The 22,138-nt window shown below is 42.5% G+C and overlaps 3 protein-coding genes across 3 annotated transcripts; 1 reads left to right on the plus strand and 2 right to left on the minus strand.

The window, feature by feature from the left end:
- Positions 1-3,332: 3,332 nt before the first annotated feature.
- Positions 3,333-12,728, plus strand: LOC127488304 (uncharacterized). Its single transcript, XM_089313649.1, has 5 exons — positions 3,333-3,343; positions 8,471-8,813; positions 11,568-11,751; positions 11,879-11,980; positions 12,591-12,728. The coding sequence occupies exons 1-4, from the start codon at positions 3,333-3,335 to the stop codon at positions 11,956-11,958; spliced, it is 618 nt and encodes a 205-aa protein (XP_089169775.1). The 3' UTR covers positions 11,959-11,980; positions 12,591-12,728.
- On the minus strand, positions 11,988-13,538 carry LOC100351365 (olfactory receptor 6C74). The gene has a single exon (XM_002722534.6). The coding sequence runs from the start codon at positions 13,536-13,538 to the stop codon at positions 12,573-12,575; it is 966 nt and encodes a 321-aa protein (XP_002722580.4). The 3' UTR covers positions 11,988-12,572.
- A 7,050-nt stretch (positions 13,539-20,588) lies between these two features.
- On the minus strand, positions 20,589-21,597 carry LOC100349877 (olfactory receptor 6C75). Its single transcript, XM_070058377.2, has one exon. It carries the CDS (start codon positions 21,592-21,594, stop codon positions 20,644-20,646), a length of 951 nt encoding a protein of 316 aa, XP_069914478.2. The 5' UTR covers positions 21,595-21,597; the 3' UTR covers positions 20,589-20,643.
- Positions 21,598-22,138: the final 541 nt, after the last annotated feature.

The raw sequence follows: 22,138 nt of genomic DNA on the forward strand, positions 1-22,138 counted from the left end.
AAACCTGTTGAAGTGAAATGGACATTATGAGAAACAATGACTTTATCAGCCCTTATCATCACTGTTGATGCACAGTTTAATACTATATCCCTTTTAGTATTTTTGTTTGTCCTACTTAATACCATTGGTTCAGCTATGTAATTAACACAGAATTACTCTTAGGTGTTTAAAGTTAACTGAAAAGCGATCTCTGTTAAATATAAAAGTGGGAATAAGAGAGGGAGGAGATGTACAATTTGGGATATGCTTAAGCTGACTTGCCCCAAGTGGTAGAGTTAGAAATGTGCCAGGGGATCCCAATACAATCCCATCAAGGTTCATGTACCAATGCCATCTCATTAGTCCAAGTGATCAACTTTAGGTCACAATAGAACATAATGATAGGTCTAAGCGTCAAAGGGATCACATAAACAAGACTAGTGTCTGCTAATACTAACTGATAGAAATAAAAAGGGAGAGAACGATACAACATGGGAAGCAGGATACACAGCAGACTCATAGAATGGCAGATGTCCTAAATAGCACTCTGGCCTCGGAATCGGCCCTTAAGGCATTTGGATCTGGCTGAAGAGCCCATGAGAGTAATTTAGGCATGGAAAGCCAAGACACTCTGGCAAAAAAAAAAAAAAAAAAAAAACAACAACAAACCTAAATGAAAGATCTCTACAGGTGAGATCACAGTTGAAAGAACGGGCCATCAAAGAAGGAGGTACCTTTCTCTGAAGGGAGGAGAGTACTTCCACTTTGACTATGGCCTTGTCAAAATAAGATCAAAGTCGGCGAGCTCAGAGGGCTTCCATGGCCTTGGCAACTCATGATTAGAGCCTGGGAGATTGCTGACACCTTAAACAAGAGTGTCAAACTGTTAAGTCAACAACAGGAGTCACTGTGCACTTACTCCCCATGTAGGATCTCTGTCCTTATTGTGTAATTCAATGTGAATTAATGATATGACTAGTGCTCAAACAGTAGTTGGCCATTTGTGTTCCGTGTGGCGGCAAACTAATGAAATCTTTACTTCATATATACTAAATTGATCTGTATATAAAGAAAATCAAAAATGAATCTTGATGTGAATGGAATGGGAGAGGGAGTGGGAGATGGGAGGGTTGTGGATGGGTGGGAAGTTTTGGGGGGTAAAAGCCATTGCAATACTTTGGAAATGTGTATCTACTAAATAAAAGTTTAAAAAAAAAAAAACATGCTCAGTATCACTAACCATCAGAGAAATGCAAATAAAAACCACAGTGCATTTTCACCTCACCGCAGATAGAATGGAATCCAAAAATCAAAATAAACCAAATGCTGGTGAAGATGTGTGGAAAAAAGATACCCTAATACATTGTTGGTGGTAATGTAAACTAGTAAAACCATTATGGAAGACAGTATGGAGATTCCTCAGAAATATGAAAAGAGATCTACCATACGACACAATCATTCCACTCCTGACTCAAGGACATGAGATCAGCATATGAAACAGTTATCTGTACCCATGTTTTAGCAGCTCAACTCACAATATGTAAGATAGGAAATCAACACAAATGTCCATCAACTGATGGTGAGTTAAAAAAATTACAGTATATGTAAATGATGGAATACTACTCAGTTGTAAAGAAAAATGAACCCCTGTATCACAACAAAATGGATGTAGCTGGAGACCATTGTGTTTAGCAAAATAAGCCAGCCCGAAAAGATAAATATCATATGTTTTCTCTGATTTTTGGTACTAATGCATAGAATAAAATAAAAGAAATATGTTTGGGTGAAACTGACTTCTTCAGAATTATTGTTTATAGGCCTTGTTTATTCTCATCCTAAATACTGGTCTCTCTACATACTATTTGTTAAATTATTTAATTAGTAGAGGATGAAATTGTAATTGTAAAAATAAATTAAAAGTATGTTATTGCAAAAATTAAAAGGAAAAAAGAGAGAGAGAAAGAAGCATGATCATGGGCTTTAAATGGTGTATATAAAATACATGAAGTCTGTTCTTTGGAATGGGAGAGAGAGTAGGAGATAGGATGGTCTGCAGGTGGGAGGGAGGTTATGGGGGAGTGGGGGGAACTGCTATAATCCAGAAGTTGTACTTTCAAAATTTCTATTTATTAAATAAATATTTATTATTATTTTATTATTAAATAATATTATTAAATATTATTTTATTATTCACTAAAAGTTTTCAAGAAACAAGAAATCTGTTTTCTTTACATATAAATTTTTTTTTAAATTTCAAGAGACTATAAAGCTCTCAGATATGTCTGTTGTTACTGAGGCAAAGGCACATATAAAACTAAGCATTTAAAGAATTCAGTGACATTCAGTACACTCAAGACACTATGCAATCAGCACTGCTATCTAATTCAAACATTTTGGTTCCTTTCACAAAGGAAACTCCATACCTATTAGAGCAACTGATGCACATTTCCACTCCCCAGAATTTCTCTCAGAGACTATATGAAAGGGTATTACAAAAGGAATTCAAATAAATACATGCACACACATATCATACCAGTGGTATTCACCATTGAATAAAAGTGGCAACAGTTCAAATATCCCTCAACAGATTAATGGATAAGGAAATTTTGGCAAGTCTATGGTGTATTAACTGTAATGAGCAAATTGTGTTATTCAAATACAATGTAATTTTTTAATGATGCACTATATACTTGTAGGAGAGAGTAAAATGAAATTATTGTGTATTTTTGAATTTATTACAAAGTAGATTTTCAATGATGATCCATTATATAGTTTCAAATTTTAGACATAAAAAAGGCAATGACTATGCAGGAAAAATTATGAGTAAAGAAATACCCTCATAACATGAGTAAAAGAAACAAGCTTTAGCCCAGTGCCATGGCTCACTTGGCTAATCCTCCACCTGCAGTGCCGGCATCCCATATGGGTGCCGGGTTCTAGTCCCAGTTGCTCCTCTTGCAGCCCAGCTCTCTGCTGCGGCCTGGGAGGGCAGTGGAGGATAGCCCAAGTGCTTGGGCCCCTGCACCCTCCTGGGAGACCAGGAGGAAGCACCTGGCTCGGGGCTTCAGATCAGCACAGCGCCGGCCCTAGCGGCCATTTGGGGGGTAAACCAATGGAAGGAAGACCTTTCTCTCTCTCTCTCTCTCTCTCTCTCTCACTGTATGTAACTCTACCTGTAAAATTAAAAAAAAAGAAACAAGCTTTAGCAAAATCATATGGAAATTTTATACATATGAGATAAACAAAAAACTTCCATGGTTAGTTAAGTCAAGTCTAGTCTTCAAATTATTTTCTGATTATATCCATAGAAGTTTCACGTCACAGCCATTTATTATCCTCACAATGACGAAACCATGTGGTCAAGGTAAAACATCTTTGCCATGAACCAGCTTACCAAACCAATTCCAATTACAGGGCTTTGTCTACATTCCATCAATCCCACCTAAATTACAGTTGTAACTTGAAATCTTCCATTAAGTCATAGAATTTTCCCTACACCATGCTCAAGTGGTACTTTTGTAAAAGTGTGTCACATGTCATATGAAGTCTGAATAATGTAATTCACATTAGTGCTAAAGGTGATCACAGCCTCACTTCTTCCACAAATGTGGGGACCTATTCATAGGTGAAGTTAGAAACAGTTATAGTCACAATTGGACTTCTTCCCACCTCTGATTAGATTTCTCCCAAATTCTTTATATTTCCTAAAGCTGGCAAAAGATCCAGTTCCTTGTTCCAGATCTCATAATGCATCACTTCTAGAGGGGCTTCAAATTCAAGTCTTTAAGTGCTCAAGTCAACCTCCAAAATCAAGGAAGCCAAGAGGACTTTGATTTCAACCAAGGTGTTTATGTGATTACATCACAGGGACAACTAGAATTGTAAAGATTTGTGAAGAAAGAGAATTGCAAAAAATATATATCCATTAAACACAGACTATTCATCATTGAAAACAACTGGACTGAGTAACTGACTTAAGCAAGTGAATGATAGAATGGGTCAAATATGTGTGCGTGTGTGCTGTTCTTCATAATTCAGCACTATGACCATGCTAACTATCCTTGCATTAATTTGATACTCTTTTTAAAAGTATTTATTTATTTATTTGAAAGGCAGAGTGACAGAGAGACAGGAAGAGAGAAGAGAGGTGTCTTCCATCGACTGGTTCACTCCCCCAATCAGTTGCAATGGCTGGAGCTGGGCCTGTGCAAAGCCAGGAGCTTTCAAAGGACCCATCCATCCTTCTTGTGGATATAGTGCAAAAAAGAAAAAAAATGTCAACCTTTAGTAGACATATCTGCAATCCCTAGCTGATTGCAATAGCCAAGATGAAAACTGCCTAATTGTCCATCAACAGATGACTGGATAAGATATCTTGCTGGCTATATATGGCTTGAAAAGTGTGCTTTAACAAAAGGATACTATGGGTTTTCCATGACACTTTGGAATCCCTTGAACCTTTTGATTCATTCTCATACATACCTGTGTAAAATATTTGTGTGTGTGTGTATGTATATATATATATATATATATATATATATATATATATATATAATGTGTAGCAATACATTGTACATGATAGATGTATGATTATATGTATATATATTGATATGATGGCATGCTGTCCAACTCAAAGATAAAGGAACTCATGTCATTTGTGATAAACTGGGTGAAATTGGAGGATATTATGGAAAGTGAAATTAACCAGATATAGAAACAGTAATCCTGCATGATGTCTGCTATGTATGGAATCTAAAAGGAAAATAGTTGAATATGTCAAAACAGAGAATATAAGGGTGGTCATCAAGGTGGTGGATTCAAGTGGGAAGAATAGAGAGATGCTGACCCAAGAGTACAAAGTAGTAGTTATACAGAAGAACTAAATCTAGGGTTCTGAAAGTCAAGCATGAGAATCTGAGTTATTAATGGAGCTATATTCTCTATTAGAATTAGAATTTTCTAAGAGTAGATTTTGTGGGTCCTTACCATGTGCAGGCACATAAAGGATAACTGTGAGATGATGAATATTTTTAATTACTGGTCTCCAGTAATCATTACACTATGCATATGTGCATTACAATATCATTTTTGCATGCTTAAGGATTGATTTTTTATTTGAAAAGCTGAGTTACAGAGAGAGGGTAAGAGACCTTCCATCTTCTGATTCATTCACTCCCCAAATGGCTGCAACAGCCAGGGCTGGGCCAAGACAAAGCTAGGAGCCCAGACTTCCATCTGGGTATCTCACAGGAGCTCAAGGGCCCAAGGACTTGAGCCGTCTTCCACTGCTTTCCCTGGCACATCAACAGGGAGCTGGATCAGCTGAAAGTGGAGCTGCTGGGACTCCACCAGCACTCATAGGGGAGGCCAGTGTCTCAAGTGGTGGCTTAACCCACTGTGCCACAGTGGAGACTCCTACATCTTAAATTTAAAATCACATCAAAATTTAAAATTTCAAAAAAATCCCAATTCAAATATAAACCATTCAAATATAAAATCCATTCAAATATAAACCTTAAAATTTTGAGCTTTTTGGGACTGGCATTTGGTTCAACAGTTAAGATGCATTTGGCAATGCTCACATCCTATATTTTTTTTTAATTTGACAGGTACAGTTATAGACAGTGAGAGAGAGAGACAGAGAGAGAAAGGTCTTCCTTCTATTGGTTCACTCCTCAAATTGCTGCCACAGATGGCGCTGTGCCAATGCGAAGCGAGGAGCCAGGTGCCAGGTGCTTCTTCCTGGTCTCCCATGCGGGTGCAGGGGCCCAAGTACTTGGGCCATCCTCCACTGCCCCCCCCCCCCCGGGCCACAGCAGAGAGCTGGACTGGAAGAGGAGCAACTGGGACTAGAACCGGGCGCCCATATGGGATGCCAGCACCACAGGTGGAGGATTAGCCAAGTGTGCCATGGTGCCAGGCTAAAGCTTGTTTCTTTTACTCATGTTGTGAAGGTATTTCTTTGCTCAAAATTTTTCTGCAGAGGATTAACCGAGTGAGCCACGGCACCCGCCCCTTACATCCTATATTTGAGTATCTGGTTTGGAATCATCAAAGAGCTTCCCGTCCAGTTTCCTGCTAATGTGCACACTAGGAGGCAGCATGTGATGGATCAAGTATTAGATCCCTTACTTCTAAGGGTACTGCTTAACAACTTGCCATCAGACCCCAAAATCCCTGAAGCTGCCTGATAAAAATAGCAGGTTAAGTGCTACAAAGACAAATGGATAGGATTAAGTGGTAAAGTGAACATACAGATGGATCAAGTGTTAAAGTGATCATATAAACAGGATGAAGTGTTTGGAAACAATAATAGAATTCAAAAGGTGTGGAGGCTCTAGCATGAAAAGTGGTCCATACAGCAGACTCATAGAATGAGTAGCACTGTGAACTCAGAATTTGCCCATAAGGCATTCCAGTCTGGCTGGAAAGCCCATGAGAACATTTCAGGCATGGAAATCTAAGACACTCGAGCAAAAATTGCCCTACAAAGAGGACCCCTGTGGGTAGACCCCCGTGGAAAGAAGTGGCCCCTGAAGAAGGATGTACTTTCCCTGAAGGGAGGAGAGAATTTCCTCTTTGCTTATGGCCTTGTTGAGCTAGGTGGATCCAGAAGGCTTCTGTAGCCGAGGCAGCTCATGTCAAGTGGCTTGGGTGATCACTGATGTCAGACATAAGAGTGTTACTTCTTAAAGACACAGTGAGAGTCACTGTGCACTGCCTTCTGTCCTCAAAGAGTTGTATCATGGGCCTTAATAGTGAAACTGTTCTGCAGAATCACTTACTTGTAGTGCATTAAATGGAGGATATTATTACATCTCACAAGTTATAGTTCTGTCTAAGAGCTCCCAACAGATGTATCATCCTTGTGTTCTTCTTTGAAGACTATTGAGTTTCTTTTTCTCTTTTTTAGAAAGCATAATCTTTTTTTACTTAATGAATGAATTTTTATATATATACAACTTTAGGAATAGAGTGGTTCTTTCCCTCATGCCCCCAACCCCACTCCCTTCCCACCTCCCATTCCCTCTCCCATCTCCTTAATTTATGGATCATTTTTAGTATGACTTTATATATAGAGGACCATCTCTATGCTAATCATATAGGTCAACAATCTGTCCCCATGCCCACATGCAATATACAGAGTACAGTTTGGGGAGAGAATTTGTAGTCAATTCAATAGGGACAGAGGTCCTACCTGGGGCACAAGTGCACATTGACTACTGTTATTCCTTTAACAACTAACACTTTTTTTATGACGTCAGTGATCACCCCATGCTCTTGACCTGAGCTGCCAGGCCTATGGAGGCCTTTTGTGACCATAGACCCTGTCGCTACTTGGACACGGCCATAAGCAAGGAGGATGTTCTCCTCTCCCTTCAGAGAAGAGTCTCTCCTTCTTTGATGACCCTTCCTTTCCTCTGAGGTCTCCCAGAGATCCTCCGTGTAGGGTTGTTGTTGTTGTTTTCCCCCCCCGCAGTCTTGTCTCCCCATGCCTGAGATGCTCTTGCAGGCCTTTCAGCCCGACCTGGAAGCCTTATGGGTTGATTCTGAGGTCAGAGTGTCATTTACTGCGAAAGTCATTCTAGGAGTCTACTGTGCGGACTGCTTCCCATGTTGGCGCCTCCTTCCTTTTTAATTCTATTATTTTTACTGGGTATTTGATGGTATTTATGTCATCCCTTTTAAACTTAGTTCGGTCTATCTGTTGCCTTTAACACTTAAGTTGATCATTGTAACATTGAAGATGGGTTTATACCACCGATTCTTATGGGGTTGGAGCCCCATGAGTAGTTCTTAGCCTGTACCCTTACAGGTGAGTCTATATGCTGGTATGCATAACTATACCTTTTTTACAGTTTCAGACTACCTCCTCCATCTCTTATTCCCTCCCTTTTTTTAGCTGGTATCTTTCTCCAATTGCTTTAAAATAAGTATAATTAACCCTGCGTTACATCGAGAGTTCAGCCTACAGGGTGAGGTAGAAGAGAGAGAGAGAGAGAGAAAACAGAGGAAAAAGAAATAATAAACAACCATCAAAACCAAACCGAAGGAAGAACTGCGGAGAGGAGCATTTGCAAGCACCCAGGTGTCTCGGACTTTGGGAAATCTCTTACTGGTGGCCATCAACAGAGCGCAGGAAACGCGAGAGAAGAGGCAGCTAGAGACGCAGGAGAACTCACAGCCTGACTATCTGCCTCACTTTTCAATACCTTCCTAAAGTTCATCCACAAAACAAGCCTGGGAAAGTGCATGACGCGGGAAAAAAGGTAGAAGCAATCACCCACCAACAGCAGCTAAGTAACCGGAGCAATAAATACAGCGGACCGCCCACACAAGGAAGGCTCCTTCTCCGGACTCTGCGGCTCCCTCGGGATCCGGGCCAGAGAGACCCGGGAAGAGGGGTCCACGGCGGGGGCGGCAGGGTCGGGACCCCAGAGAGAAGAGCGGAAACCGAGCTCAGGTGGCAGAGCGAGCATTAACTCCACAGAGGGAACCCCGCAGCCACAGCGCCGCGCACCTGCTCCTCCGTCAGCTCCAACACGGCTGGGAAGGGCGGGGGCGCGGACGCGCGGGACGACCCCGCCCCAGACCGCGGGCGCCCACAGGCCACGCCCCCGCCACGCCCCCGGCGCTTTCCCGCCCGCCGCAAGCCCCGCCCACCACCCGGTGCCCTCAGCCCTCAGGAAGGCGAGGCCCCTGCGCCCGAGGGCGCCGTCGACGACCCCCAGCGCGGCCTGCAGGTCGCCGAGGGGGCTGCTGCGGACCCCGCTGAAGAAAACGGAGCTGTGGACAATGGAGGACCCGCGCCAGGGCTCCGGGACGGGACAGCGGTGCGGGGTCACGTGAGGGCCGCCTTCCGGAACCGGAGTCAGAGGAGAAGAAAGGGAAACGGGACGCGGGGCGGACCGCGCCCAGGGACGGGTTCCAGGAGGACGGGCGCCGGCCCCAGGCTCAGGACGCCGCTCCTCGGAGGGGAGGGGGATGCGGGAGCCGCGCCCACAGCTCCCGGGAGGGCGGGAAGGGCCGGGCCCCTGGGGAGGCCGCGGGGCTGCGGAGCCCGGGCGGCAGGGGGCGCTCTCCGGGACCACGGCCTCCTGTTTTCAACTAGTTTTATTCTTACCATTGTGTTTATTTATTCGAGAGAGAATTACAGAGAGGGGAGAGACGAGGGTCTTCCGTCCTCTCGTTCGCGCTCCAAATGGCCACAACAAGGGGTCTCCCAGGCAGGAGCAGGGCCCAAGCCCTCGGGCCACCTTCCACGGCTTCCCCAGGCCATTAGGAGAGAGCCAGACGAAGAGGGGCAGCCAGGACGGAACCAGCGCCCACGGGGGAAGCCGGCCCTGCAGCCGGAGGCTTAGCCCACCAGGACACAGCAGAGGCCTGGACCACTGCGTTTGCGGTGCTGTGCAGAAAAACTGACTTGAAACTTACCAGACTCCACGAGCTAGAATCCGCTGTCTTTTAGAGAGAGGAGGCCTTGCCTCCTGCGGGCGGGCTTGTAGTTTATAACTGTGGCCGGCAGAAGTCTCTGAGGTCTGAAGTGCAGGTAAGGAAGTGAGGTTTAGGTGGCTGCAGGTCATCCCGCACTGTCTAGGGTTAGAGGCTCTGGAGCTGGCGCGGTCACACTAAGGGAGGCTCCCAGGAGTGCAGCGTGGGGCGACAGGGCGTGCACAGAAGGGCAGGGTTGTGGGGGCGCTGTGGCACCCACATGGGAGACCCAGATGAAGCTCTTGGCTCCTGATTTCAGCCTGCCCAGCCCTTGCCATTGTGGCTATTTTGGAAGTTAACAGGCCAATAGAGGGTCAGTCTCTCTTTTCCTTTGCCTCTCTCTCTCTCTCTCTCTCTCTCTCTCCCCTTCCCCCTCCCCAACGTTCCAATAAATAACTAAAATAAATACTTTAACAAAGAGAGAAAGAAAATCGATGGTAAAATCAAGAAATCAATGGCAAAGGACAAAATACCCAGCCCCACTTATGAAATTCATATACATTTCTTCAGGGAGAGTTTTTCACACCTTTGTCAAACTAACTGGGATGTAGGTGCATGAATTTCTATGGATTCTCTTTAGTTCCATTGTCCTATGTGTCTATTGCTATGTTGGTACCATACCGTTTTGGTCTCAATAGCTTTGTGGCACATCTTGAAATTTTGCATGGTGATGCCTTTAGCTTTGGCTTCATTGTGTTAAGAATACTTTCAGTATTCTGAGACTTTTGGTTTTTTGGTTTTCATAAGAATTTTAAGATTTTTTTTCTAATTCTGTGAGGATGTCATCAGAATTTTGATGGGGACTATATTGAATCTCTAAATTGTCTTGGGTAGTTCTGACATTTTAATAATATTAATACTTCCAAATCAAGAGCATACGAGGAAATTTCATTATATTGTGTCTGCTTTAATTTCTATCATTAAATTCAATTGCTTTTAAATTTCCATTGAAGAAGTCTTTAACATCTGGTTGAACTTATCACAAGGTATTTAATTTTTTTGAGCTGTTGAGAATTGGATAGCACTTATCAAATCTCATCAAGATAGTTGTGAGTATATAATAAGGCCATTGATTTTGGAATTCACAAACTGTGTAGCTAATAAAGAATTAATAATCCAGAACATATAAGGAATAAAAAAAACTTCACCTGTCAGGTAGATGCCTCACATCAGAAGTTTGGAATTTACCTGGTTCATGAAAGTGAGATGTAAGTGAGGTGTTGAAGGCATTTGTTGAGTGTGGATGCTTTCTATGATTCCCTCCATCTGTGGACTCTGACATTAAACAAACTGCTTATCTGCCCCCAGTGTGCAGTGGACATAGGGTGACAGTGACAGTGGCTCTAATTCAGCAAGGGTAGAAATGGAGGCTACAAGGAAGTCATGCATCCAAGAGTTTTCAAGTTGAGATGGGCAAATCCAACAGGACTTCCTGGGATAGGTTTCAGGGCCGAGGACTAATCCTCTGTGACATGGGCCTTGCCTCTGGGTCTCAGCCTGCGATACTTCCATCTTCATTTGAGCCAGTAATCGTCCTTTCTTCTCACACTCCTCTGATGTTTGCCTTCTTCCTGATGTCAGCAGCTGGTTGTTTTGCACATACACCTTACCTGAGTCAGTCTGCCAATGCCCCGTGCTTGGCTCTGACCACTTTCTACCAGAGGCTGTTCTCACAATCTCAGGCACCTCTGGAAAATCTTTATTGACCTGATTTGCATAGTTCATGGTGGTTTTTAATTTTTTTTATCTTTGACACTAGCAGAACAGCCTAGTAGAAAAGCTAGGTCTACAGGGGCCCAGAAGGAATCTCTACTCTCCCTGGCTCCAGGACAAAAAAACAATAGCATGGATCTTCATACAGAAATGACCCCCATGAGGTCTGACACTCTCCAGCATTGCAGCAGAGGAGAAAGCCTGAGGGAGAATTCCGGAGGTGAGGGCTCCACAGGACAGGCAGGGCTATGTTAAACTTGAGTGTTCTCTCTCAAATTCTATCACCCAGTGATTGAAAACAGAGAATAAATAATGGCAGAAAAGAATTGTGAGAAAAGATGTGTCCAAGGAAGGACCTTCTTACTTTTGTTTGTTTTTTGCAGCAGAAATTCCAATGCTTTATGCAAAGTTCACAAAACCCAGCCATGCATTCCTGGAAGACAAGAGCCAAGCCTGGGACAGGGAAACTGGAGGTCAAAGCTCATGGGGTGGCCCTACTACCATCAGGTGCTGTGGTGCTGAGACAACCTCTTAGTCTCTATGGGCCTCAGGTTCCAAATCAGAGAGGTAAAGTGTGTATTGTTCCTCTCTGAGGTCCTCCTGCTCAGGTTCCTCTGAGTCCCTGGGGAACTGCACCATGCCCTGGAAACTGAGGCTGAGACCTGACCTAGTCCCTCCTCTGTGTCTCCTGCAGGTCTGGAGCTGAAACCACATCCTGAGATCCCAGAACTGAAGGTGCAGATGAAGGAAGAGGAGCAGCTCTCTGGGACATGAGAATGACCCAGAGAATGGCAAGGTAATGTTAGGGTGAAACCAAGTGTGGGTGAGATGAAGGACACATTGTGTCAGAAACCTCAGGGGATACTCAGAAAGGCCTACTCCACTGTCCCCCTCCTGTCCAAATCACAGAACTGAGAAATTGGCAAAGGTGCCCATGTGGGATGCCAGCACCACATACGGTGGCCCCACCTGCTATGCCACAGCACTGGCCCCAATTTGATACTCTTAATATTTAAGAATTCTGTTAGTTATCTCCTTATAATTATCACAAGTAAATATATGAAAAAACAGCTTCTCAGCTGAGATTCAGCATGCATGAAATATATTCACAGATTTGAGGTTCTTGATTAAATTAAAATTCTTGGGATCTTATTGATTTAAAATTAATGAAATGAATATAGCAGATAATATTGTATCCTAGAGTAAGATAGAATATAGAGCTATCAAAAAGATTTATTGTATCAAATATCAGCTCTTGATATTCAAAGATAAAAATCAAACATGAATAAACACAGTTAAAACTATAAAGTTCTGGAGAAGATTCTGTAGATTGGAAAGATTGGATTCAATCTAGGAGAAGCTACACCCTCCACTGAGGAGCTGTGGTTCTACTTCCCCCTGCACAGGGCACCCCTGAGAGCCTGGTGCACCTGCTTGTTGCGCAGGGTGTAGATGACAGGGTTCAGCACTGGGGTCAGCACCGTGTTCACCAGAGCAGCCTGTCTGTTGAAGTCCAGCCTGCTCGTCTGCTTTGGCTTCACATAGATGAAAAGACAGCTGCCGTACATGAGAGAGAGGACGATGAGGTGAGACGAGCAGGTTGAGAAAGCTTTCTGTCTCTCCTTGGCTGATGGGAGCCTCACGATGGTGACTACGATGTTGCTGTATGCAATGACGGTGACAAGGAGGGATATAAAAAGAACTAAAACAGCATCATCAAAGAACAACATTTCAACAGACTTGGTATCAGAACAGGAGAGCTTAGCCAAAGGTCCAAAATCACAGAAGAAGTGAGGGATGACATTGGGACCACAGAAGGACAACTGGGAAAGATGGATAACTGGGACCACCATGAAGAGAAATCCCAAAGTGAAGCAGGCAGTGACCAGGAGGGAGCACACCCTGGGGCTCATGATGCTGGAGTAACGCAGAGGTCTGCAAATGGCCAGGTACCGATCCAGAGACAGCACTGCCATAAGGAAGAAGATGGTTGCCCCCAAGATAAGAAAGAAAAAAGCTTGTGTGAAGCAGGCAGCAAAGGAAATCACTTGCCTCCCTGACAGGAAGATGGCCAGCAGTTTAGGAATCACCGTGGTTATGAAGCAGCATTCCACAAAGGAGAAAGTGCTGAGGAAGAAGTACATGGGTGTGTGGAGGCGATGGTCAGCCCAGGTGATGGTGATGATGAGCGTGTTTCCCATGATGGAGGCCAGGTACACCAGCAGGTGCACCAGGAACAAGATGTTCCCCAGGTGCTGGACAGCAGGGAAGCCCTCCAGGATGAACTCCTGGACTGCTGTCCTGTTCCCTGGATCCCACATCGCCACCGTTTCCATTCCTTCATCAAGTCTCATTGAGCTTTCTTTGAAATTTTTACTTAATATATACTAAGTTGATCTTCTGTATATAAAGATAATTAAAAATGAATTAGGATGAAGAATGAGATGGGAGAGGGAGTGGGAGATGGGATGGTTGTGGGTGGGATTGAGGTTATGGGGGGAAAGCTGCTATAATTCAAAACTTGTACTTTGGAAATTTATATTTATTAAATAAAAGTTGAAAAGAAAAAAACTGAAGAAAGGATAACTTTCTTTCATTTAAAATAATACAGATAAGGGAATTGGACTTGTTTGTTTTCAAATGAGACTACTCATCATTTATTTTATTGCTATTTCTTACTTTCTTTGAAATGGAAGAGACAGAGAGAGAGAGAGAGAGAGAGAGAGAGAGTGTCCAATCTGCTGCTTCACTCCCCAAATGACCAAAATATCTCAAGCTGGCCTAAGACGAAGTCAAATGTTGGAGGCACTCACCTGTTTGAGCCATCTCCAACTGCCCCATGGGTATGCATTAGCAGAAAGCAAAAAGTTGCAATTAAGCTGGGATTCAGAAACAGACAACCAGTTTGAGATGCAGGGTTTCCTAGTAGCACCTTGACCACTAGGCAAAATCCTAGTGCACTGAAGCCTTTGCATGTTATGTCTATATCATACATTTATGTCTATAACATAGATTAAAATGTCATCTAAAAAGTTAAGAAATTAGGAAGGAAGGAAGAAGGAAGGGTGGGAGGTAGGGAGAGAGGAAGGAAGGGAGGGAGGAAGGGAGGAATAGGTAGAGGGTGAGAGGGAATGAGAGAGAAGGGGAGGGACAAGGAAATTTCATTTTGTTCTTAGAATTGTTTGCATGAACTACACTGAATCTGTTCTTTGTATTAAATCACATTAACATGAGAATTGATGATAATTACAGTGTAGATATTATCACGCTTTTGCTGGGACTCTGAATATCTAGTGTATCAATAAATTCCTTAAATTACAAACATAAAATAAAACATTTTATTTCATATGTAACTTTTGTACTTTGTCAAAAGATAAAATTGAATATTACACGTAAGAATACATGTATCTTAAAATTATTGAATAAATAAAATTTTACTGGTAACTACCAGTATTCATAAGGAATAATGTAATATTAAGAATATTAGTGGCTGGCGCCGCGGCTCAATAGTCTAATCCTCTGCCTTGTGGCGCCAGCACACCGGGTTCTAGTCCCGGTCGGGGCGCCGGATTCTGTCCCGGTTGCCCTCTTCCAGGCCAGCTCTCTGCTGTGGCCCGGGAGTGCAGTGGAGGATGGCCCAAGTGCTTGGGCCCTGCACCCCATGGGAGACCAGGAGAGACACCTGGCTCCTGCCTTTGGATCAGTGCGGTGTGCCAGCCGCAGTGGCCATTGGAGGGTGAACCAATGGCAAAGGAAGACCTTTCTCTCTGTCTGTCTCTCTCACTGTCCACTCTGCCTGTAAAAAAAAAAAAAAAAAAAAAAAAGAATATTAGTAATTTTCCGTTACAATCTATTGCCAAGCAGAAAAATAAGTATCTTCTAAATATGCCACATAATACTTCTAACCAAGTACTCAAAATGTGTAGCCAATAGATTAATATTACAAATAAAAAAGTTAACTGACCCCAAAAAATACCCTATGATCATGATTTTCTCTAATCTCACAAAAAATTCCTTCATCATGTCTTGGGATTTGCTTCCACATTAGGGGACCTAATATCACTGGTGAAAAATGTTTCTGTGGCCTCGACCACAGAACCTTGCAGTGAGATAGAAGCCTCACAGAGCAGCACTAACTCGAGTGTTAGAGACAGCTCAGCTCCTTTTGGCCCTAGCCTAACTTCAGGCAGTAAGACAGGTGCCTTCTCCTCCATCCCATATTAAGTGGTCATCAATGAAGAATCTTAATCCTCTGGCCTTCTCACTGCATGTTAAAGGCTGCCTACCAGGAGATAGAAAGGGCAATGGTATGACTTGTCTCCAACAACTATTTTCTGAATACCTCTCCATCCTATTGTCTACCTATGTAGAATAAATCTTCTCTAGTGCTCATTCAATCCAGACTTAAATAATTGTTTCCAGACCTTGTCTCTACTGTTGAGGAATCATTTTATTTCTTCATACCATTTGTTGAACTCTCTTACTTAGTGTAGGCTTAAGTTTGTGTTCAATAAGTAAACTGAAAGTAGATCTTTGTAAAAGAGTGGGAATGGGAGAGGGAAGAGGAAGAAGGATTGGAGTGTGGGAGGGAGGGTAGGATTGGAAGTATCACTATGTTCCTAAGCTGTATATATGAAATACATGAAACTTGTATAACTTAAATGAAAGTTTTTTAAAAAATAGCTCTTTCATATGATGATGTCATTTCCTTTGGGAAAATTCCCAGGAGTGGGATGGCTGGATCATATGGTACGTCTGTTTTCAGGTTTCTGAGGAAGCTCCATACTGTCTCCCATGATGGTTGTACTAATTTACATTCTCTCCAACAATGTATTAGGGCACCTTTTTCTCCACATCCTCTCCAGCATTTGTTAACTTTTGATTTGAGGGTGATAGCCATTCTAACTGGGGTGAGGTGAAACCTCATCGTGGTTAGTGATCCTGAGCAACTTCGCATATGTCTGTTGGCCTTTTGTATTTCTTCCTTCAAAAAATGCCTGTTCATGTCCTTAAACCATTTCTCAACTGAGTTGTTTGTTTTGTTGTTGTTGAGTCTCTTGAGCTCCTTGTGGTATTTTAGATATTAAGCTGTTATCTAAGTTTGCAAACATTTTATCCCATTCTTTCAGTTGTCCCTCCACATTGTTGGGTGTTGGCTTTTATTGCCTGTGCTTTTGTGGTCTTATCCAAGAAGTCTTCGCCTAGTTCAATGTCTTGCCATGTTTTTCCTTATGTTTTCCTCCAGTAATTTGATTGTTTCGGTCTTGGGTTTAGATCCTTCATCCATTGGACTCAATATTTATGTAGAGTGTAAGGTAGAAGTCTTGTTTCATACTTCTGCATGCGAAGAACCGGTTTTCCCAACAACATCAGTTAAATATACTGTCCTTTCTCTAGGGAGTGATTTTAGCTTGCTTGTCAAAGATTTCTGGGGTTTCAAATCTGTTCCACTGGTCCACATGTCTATTTTTATGGAAGCGCCAGGTTGTTTTGATTGTAACTGCCCTGTAATACGTCTTGAAATTTTGTATTATGTATTATAATGCCTTTGACATGGTTTTTATTGTTTAAAATGTCATTGGCTGTTTGGGACTCTTGGGTTTCCATATGAATTGTAGGATCATTTTTCTAGATTGACAAGAATGTCCTTAATAGTTTGATTGGGATCTCATTGAATTTGTAAATTGCTTTTGATAGTATGGACATTCTGATGAATCAATTCTTCCAACCCATAAATATGAAGGACTTTTTTTCCTTTTTCTATTATCTCCTCCAATTTCTTCCTGTAATTGTTTATCATTTTAATTATAGAGGCCTTTAATGTTTATCCCAATAGATTTAAAAATTTTGTAGCTATTGTGAATGGGACTGATTTTCCATGTTCTTTTCTCAGCCATGGCATTGTTTGTGTATTCAAAGCCTAATGATTTTTGTGTGTTGATTTTATATCTTGCAACTTTGTCAAAGCATTTGTAAAATATAACATCTTTTCATGATTAAAAAAAACTTAAGCAATTTGGGTATAGAAGGAATATACCTAAGAGCAATCAAGGTAATATAATACAAACCCACAGCCAGCATCATACTGAACGGGGAGAAGCTGGAAGCGTTTCCACTAAGATCTGGAACCAGATAGGATGCCCACTTTCACCATTGTTGTTCAATATAGTTCTGCAAGTTTTAACCAGAACCATTAATCTAGAAAAATAAATCAAAGGGATTCAAATTGGAAAGGAGGAAGTCAGATTATTCCTGTTTGAGATGGTATGATCCTATACTTAAGGGAATCAAAAAACTCTCTCTTTCAAATAATAAAATGTTGTTTTAGATTAACAATAAGTTAAGCAAGAAATATTTGAATTTAATATGTATCTTTGTTTCATCTTTAAATAATCTATTTTCATAATATGTTTAGCAGGTAATAAAATAATAAACCCTTATATTTTTATTTGTCATTGAAGTTTTCAAAAACTGAGAGAAAGCAATGTTTTAGTCTTATGAAAGTCTTGATGATAAACACAAAACATGGAAAACATGGTTCAAACAGGCTGTGAGGATATAACTGTTATCCCATAGGTAGAACATATTCATGCTGGCCTACATCAGCCTGCGTGGGCAGTATCAAACCAAAAGAATCCAGAATTAGGCAAGGATTGAATCTCTTCAATATGTGTTTATTACAATAGAGAGGATCCTCCAACCGCAAGATCTGCAAGCATCTCAAAGTCAAACAGTAAGACAGCTTTGCTTTAAATGGAGGAGTAACAAGGCTAACAGGATCTTTGTTGTAGGGGAGAGGCCAAGGTGAGGGGGAGCAGGTGGAAAAACCAGACCCTTCCACAGAAATGGTTCTTCCTGTGGCTGGCCAATACTCAGAATGAGTTGTTAAGAAGGAATGTTCTACACTTTTGTCTCTGCTCTAGGAGTTGACACACTGCATGTAGCATTCCTTCTACCAGCCATTTCTTTAACCTTCATGACAGAATAGAAAAACCATAGCACTACTCCAAAGTCCATCTCATCACAGATGTCACATCCTCCATGAAAAATTCCTGATTCCCAAAAACAGAGTTGAGTAAACCCTCCAATGTGCTACCAATACATCTTGTATTTACATACTCTTCAAACTCAAAATGATTTGTTTGGCAATGAAAATTCCCTATCAGACTAGGAACTGGAGTACTCACTTTGCACCTGCATTCAAAAAGTAGAAATAAATTCTTCTTTATAATGTGTCATGTACAAATAAACTACATACTTTTTCTAAAAAAAAAAAAAAAAGAAGAAGAAGGAATGTTCTGTACTTAGGCTCCGACTACCATTTGGTCAAGGCAAGGCAAGTGGTCATCAGTGGACAAGTCAAGGGGAATTGCAAGCAAGGGTCAGCAGCAAACCTCTGCTGTGGATGCCCGTTAGGACAGGCTCAACCGGATGACATCCTCAGCCTGCTGACACCCAGTCAGCACGGTTGCATTAGGATAGATGCCATCTCACCAGTTACTGCCCTGCATCTCTGGATAGAAAGATTCTGATTTGTTTTGGTCATAAATGACATATTCATCACTTGTTGATACAAAACAGACTATGAGCAAAGCTGAAAGACATGGAGCAGCTCTCATGTGGAGAATTTAGAATAAATCCGCATGCTGAAACTAGTAACATTCATTAGGTTCCTTCTTGGTGTTTCTGAGGTAATAACTTTGGAAATTTATTTGCTGCCGCCATGAGCATGAAGTGCTGAGCAGATGGTCACCTAAGGCTCAGAAACCTCAGGTATGAAGGTGTGTGTTACCCCAGAAGGCAAGCAATTGAAGCCACCTATAGGCTGGCCAAGGGTAAAGGAAAATCTTGAGTAGATGATACTGGAAGCTGATGGTGATCATCTGGTTGGCTCTGGCTCCAGCTGCATCTGAAGCACTGCCCCTTAGATCTGTAAGTCAGGCTTTCCATGATTATCTTTCAAAATGAGGCTAATTACTCCACGGACGAACATCCAGACAGAGTGGGCTTAAGGTCAGGAGCCAGCGTATGTGGCCAATGTAACAAGGAGATTGAAGAGACCCCCGTGGCCCCAGCCACAGTGCCTTGACCTTCCCCTTGACGGGCACACTGCAGGTTACTTACCTCAGCCTCCTGAGAACTCTGGCAAAGCACTCTTGGCTGGCTTGGAGGGACATTTCCGTGTGTACAAGTCGGGTGAAACTGCTTCCTTCTGGGTACAGCTGACCTTGCATGGAGTCCACTCATGAACCCGACACACAGTAACTGATGCAGTTTTAACCTGTTTCCTCATATTCAGGAACTTATCCTCCTCTTAAACTTTTCTAACTGTGTCTCCTGTACCTTCTTGCTACAGAAATGGTCAGCCAAGCAAATGGCAGCTCCTACACAGAAAGTCTCATGAGGAGAACATAGTTCTTACATGGGAGGAGAGAACTCAGAACCACACAGCCTGCCTTTCAGCAACCTGATGGCTCCAGGTCTTGGCACCGTCAATTACAAGAGAAAAGGCACAAATGCTTCCTTTTTTATTTTTTGTTTTAAGAAAGGTTTACAAATAATTGCATTAAAGAAATTTTGCACAATTAGAAGATGATAAAGTGATTGTTCTAATATCCTGCAGTTACACTAGGCTCTTTGTGGCTCCAAAACCACAGATCCCAAGAGAAAACTTAGCTTCTAGCTGATTCATTTACATGACAGGAAACAGTGAGAAGTCTGTGCTGTGGCCTTTAGGCTGAGCCCCTGCCTGCTGCACCTGCCTCCCATACAGACCCCGCTTCCTGTCCTGGCTGCTTCTTTTCCCATCCAGCTCCCTGCTTGTAGCCTGGGAAAGCAGTGGAAGCTGGCCCAAGTGCTTGGGCCCCTGCACCCATGTGGGAAACCTGGAAGAAGCTCCTGGCTCCTGGCTTCAGATCAGCCTAGCTGCAGCCGTTGTGGCCATTTGGGGAGTGAACCAGCAGATGGAAGATCTTTCTGTCTGTCTCTATGTATCTAAAGCTCTGCCTCTCAAATAAAAAATCTTAAAAAACAATGAATGAGTTATCATTTGTTTTCATAAGTCTATCGTATTATGATTTTATACAGTTTTCCAGCCTGATATACAGCATGGAAGTAACTTGCCTCTGACAATTTCAAACACGCTTCAAAAGAATAAGTTGGCAAAGAAAGTTTCTATGGTTTGATTTATGCTCTCCATCAATGTTACTTTAATTGAATTTATATAAAGTTAAAAAATGAGAATATCACAAAAGATACTTTGCAGCACAATATGGAGGAGTAATTCATATTTTCAAATAGTGAAAAGTACTGAATTGCAAGATAAGGTAGCAGGTATCTAGGTTATAAATGGTGAGAGATAAATTGCCGAATTTGGAGTTTCTGCAGAAGAGATTTTCACCATGGTGGAAAATTGAACTGGATGAACAATAGGCCATTTTCCTTCCAAAACTCCTTTTCCTATTTCTGCAGTCTCACCTTGCACACAGCACCCCTGAGAGCCTGGTGCACCTGCTTGTTGCGCAGGGTGTAGATGACAGGGTTCAGCACTGGGGTCAGCACCGTGTTCACCAGAGCAGCCTGTCTGTTGAAGTCCACCCTGCTCGTCTGCTTTGGCTTCACATAGATGAAGAAACAGCTGCCGTACATGAGAGAGAGGACGATGAGGTGAGATGAGCAGGTGGAGAAAGCTTTCTGTCGCTCCCTGGCTGACGGGAGCCTCACGATGGTGACTACAATGTTGCTGTATGCTATGATGGTTACAATGAGGGACAACACAATGACACATAAAGCAAGGAAGAAGGTATATATTTCAACAGCTTTGGTGTCAGAACAGGAGAGGTTAATTAAGGAACCTAGATCACAGAAGAAATGAGGGATGAGGTTGGAGCCACAGAAGGACAACTGGGAAACCTTGAGAACCAGAGCAGTGATGAAGAGGAAGGACACCGTGCAGCAGCAGAAAACCAGAAGCAAACACACCCGCAGGTTCATGATGGCTGGGTAGTGTAGAGGCTTGCAAATGGCCAGGTATTGATCCAAAGACATCACAGCCAGGAGGAAGAAAATTGTTGACCCAAGGAATAAGAAAGAAAAGGCTTGTGTGAGACACGCAGTAAAGTGAATTCTTTGCTGTCCTAAAAGAAAGATGGACAGCAGCTTAGGAATCACTGTGCTAATAAAACAGCATTCGCAGAAGGAGAAACTGCTGAGCAAAATATACATGGGTGTGTGGAGGCGCTGGTCAGCCCAGGTGACAGTGATGATGAGCGTGTTTCCTGTGATGGAGGCCAGGTACGCCAGCAGGTGCACCAGGAAGAGGACTTTCCCAAGGTGCTGGACAGCAGGGAAGCCCTCCAGGATGAACTCCTGGACAGTTGTCTCGTTCCTCACCTCCATCAATATCTCCATCCCTCTTTGATCTGTTGGGCAGAAAATACTCTCACTGATAAATAGTTTAATTGATGACCACCATTTCAAAAGCTGTTTGCAGTTAATATTCTCAATGGGAAGTAACTTTCTATTTTTAAAATATTTTTATTATAGGAAGCATACATTTAGCTTATTGATCAGGACACCCATTTCCCACATCAGAGTGTCTTGGATCTATTCTGGCTCAAACTCCTGACTCCAGCCTCCCATGCTAATGCAGACACTGAGAGGCAGAGAGGATGGCTCACTTATTTGATAACAATCACCCTGTGGTTTAGATGTTAGAACCATTAACTTGCAAATTATTCCCTTGTTCAAGTACTCACCAAGAAATAGCTGGCGGGAAACAGTGCTTCTGCAATCTTGTGCTTCTTTTTCCTTCCAACAAACCAGGGTCTTTTCCCAAAGCCACTGGGAAGGAAAAAGAAAGAACACTCAGTTAGGATATCTTTGCATTATCAAAAAGGCAGTTGGCATCTTGTGTCCTAACTCAGTTGGAAATTACTAGTAAGGCTGATTATTT

This window comes from Oryctolagus cuniculus, chromosome 15 (genome assembly GCF_051225735.1).
Source record: "Oryctolagus cuniculus isolate XC-2025 breed Fujian yellow rabbit chromosome 15, ASM5122573v1, whole genome shotgun sequence".
Classification (NCBI taxonomy): domain Eukaryota; kingdom Metazoa; phylum Chordata; class Mammalia; order Lagomorpha; family Leporidae; genus Oryctolagus; species Oryctolagus cuniculus.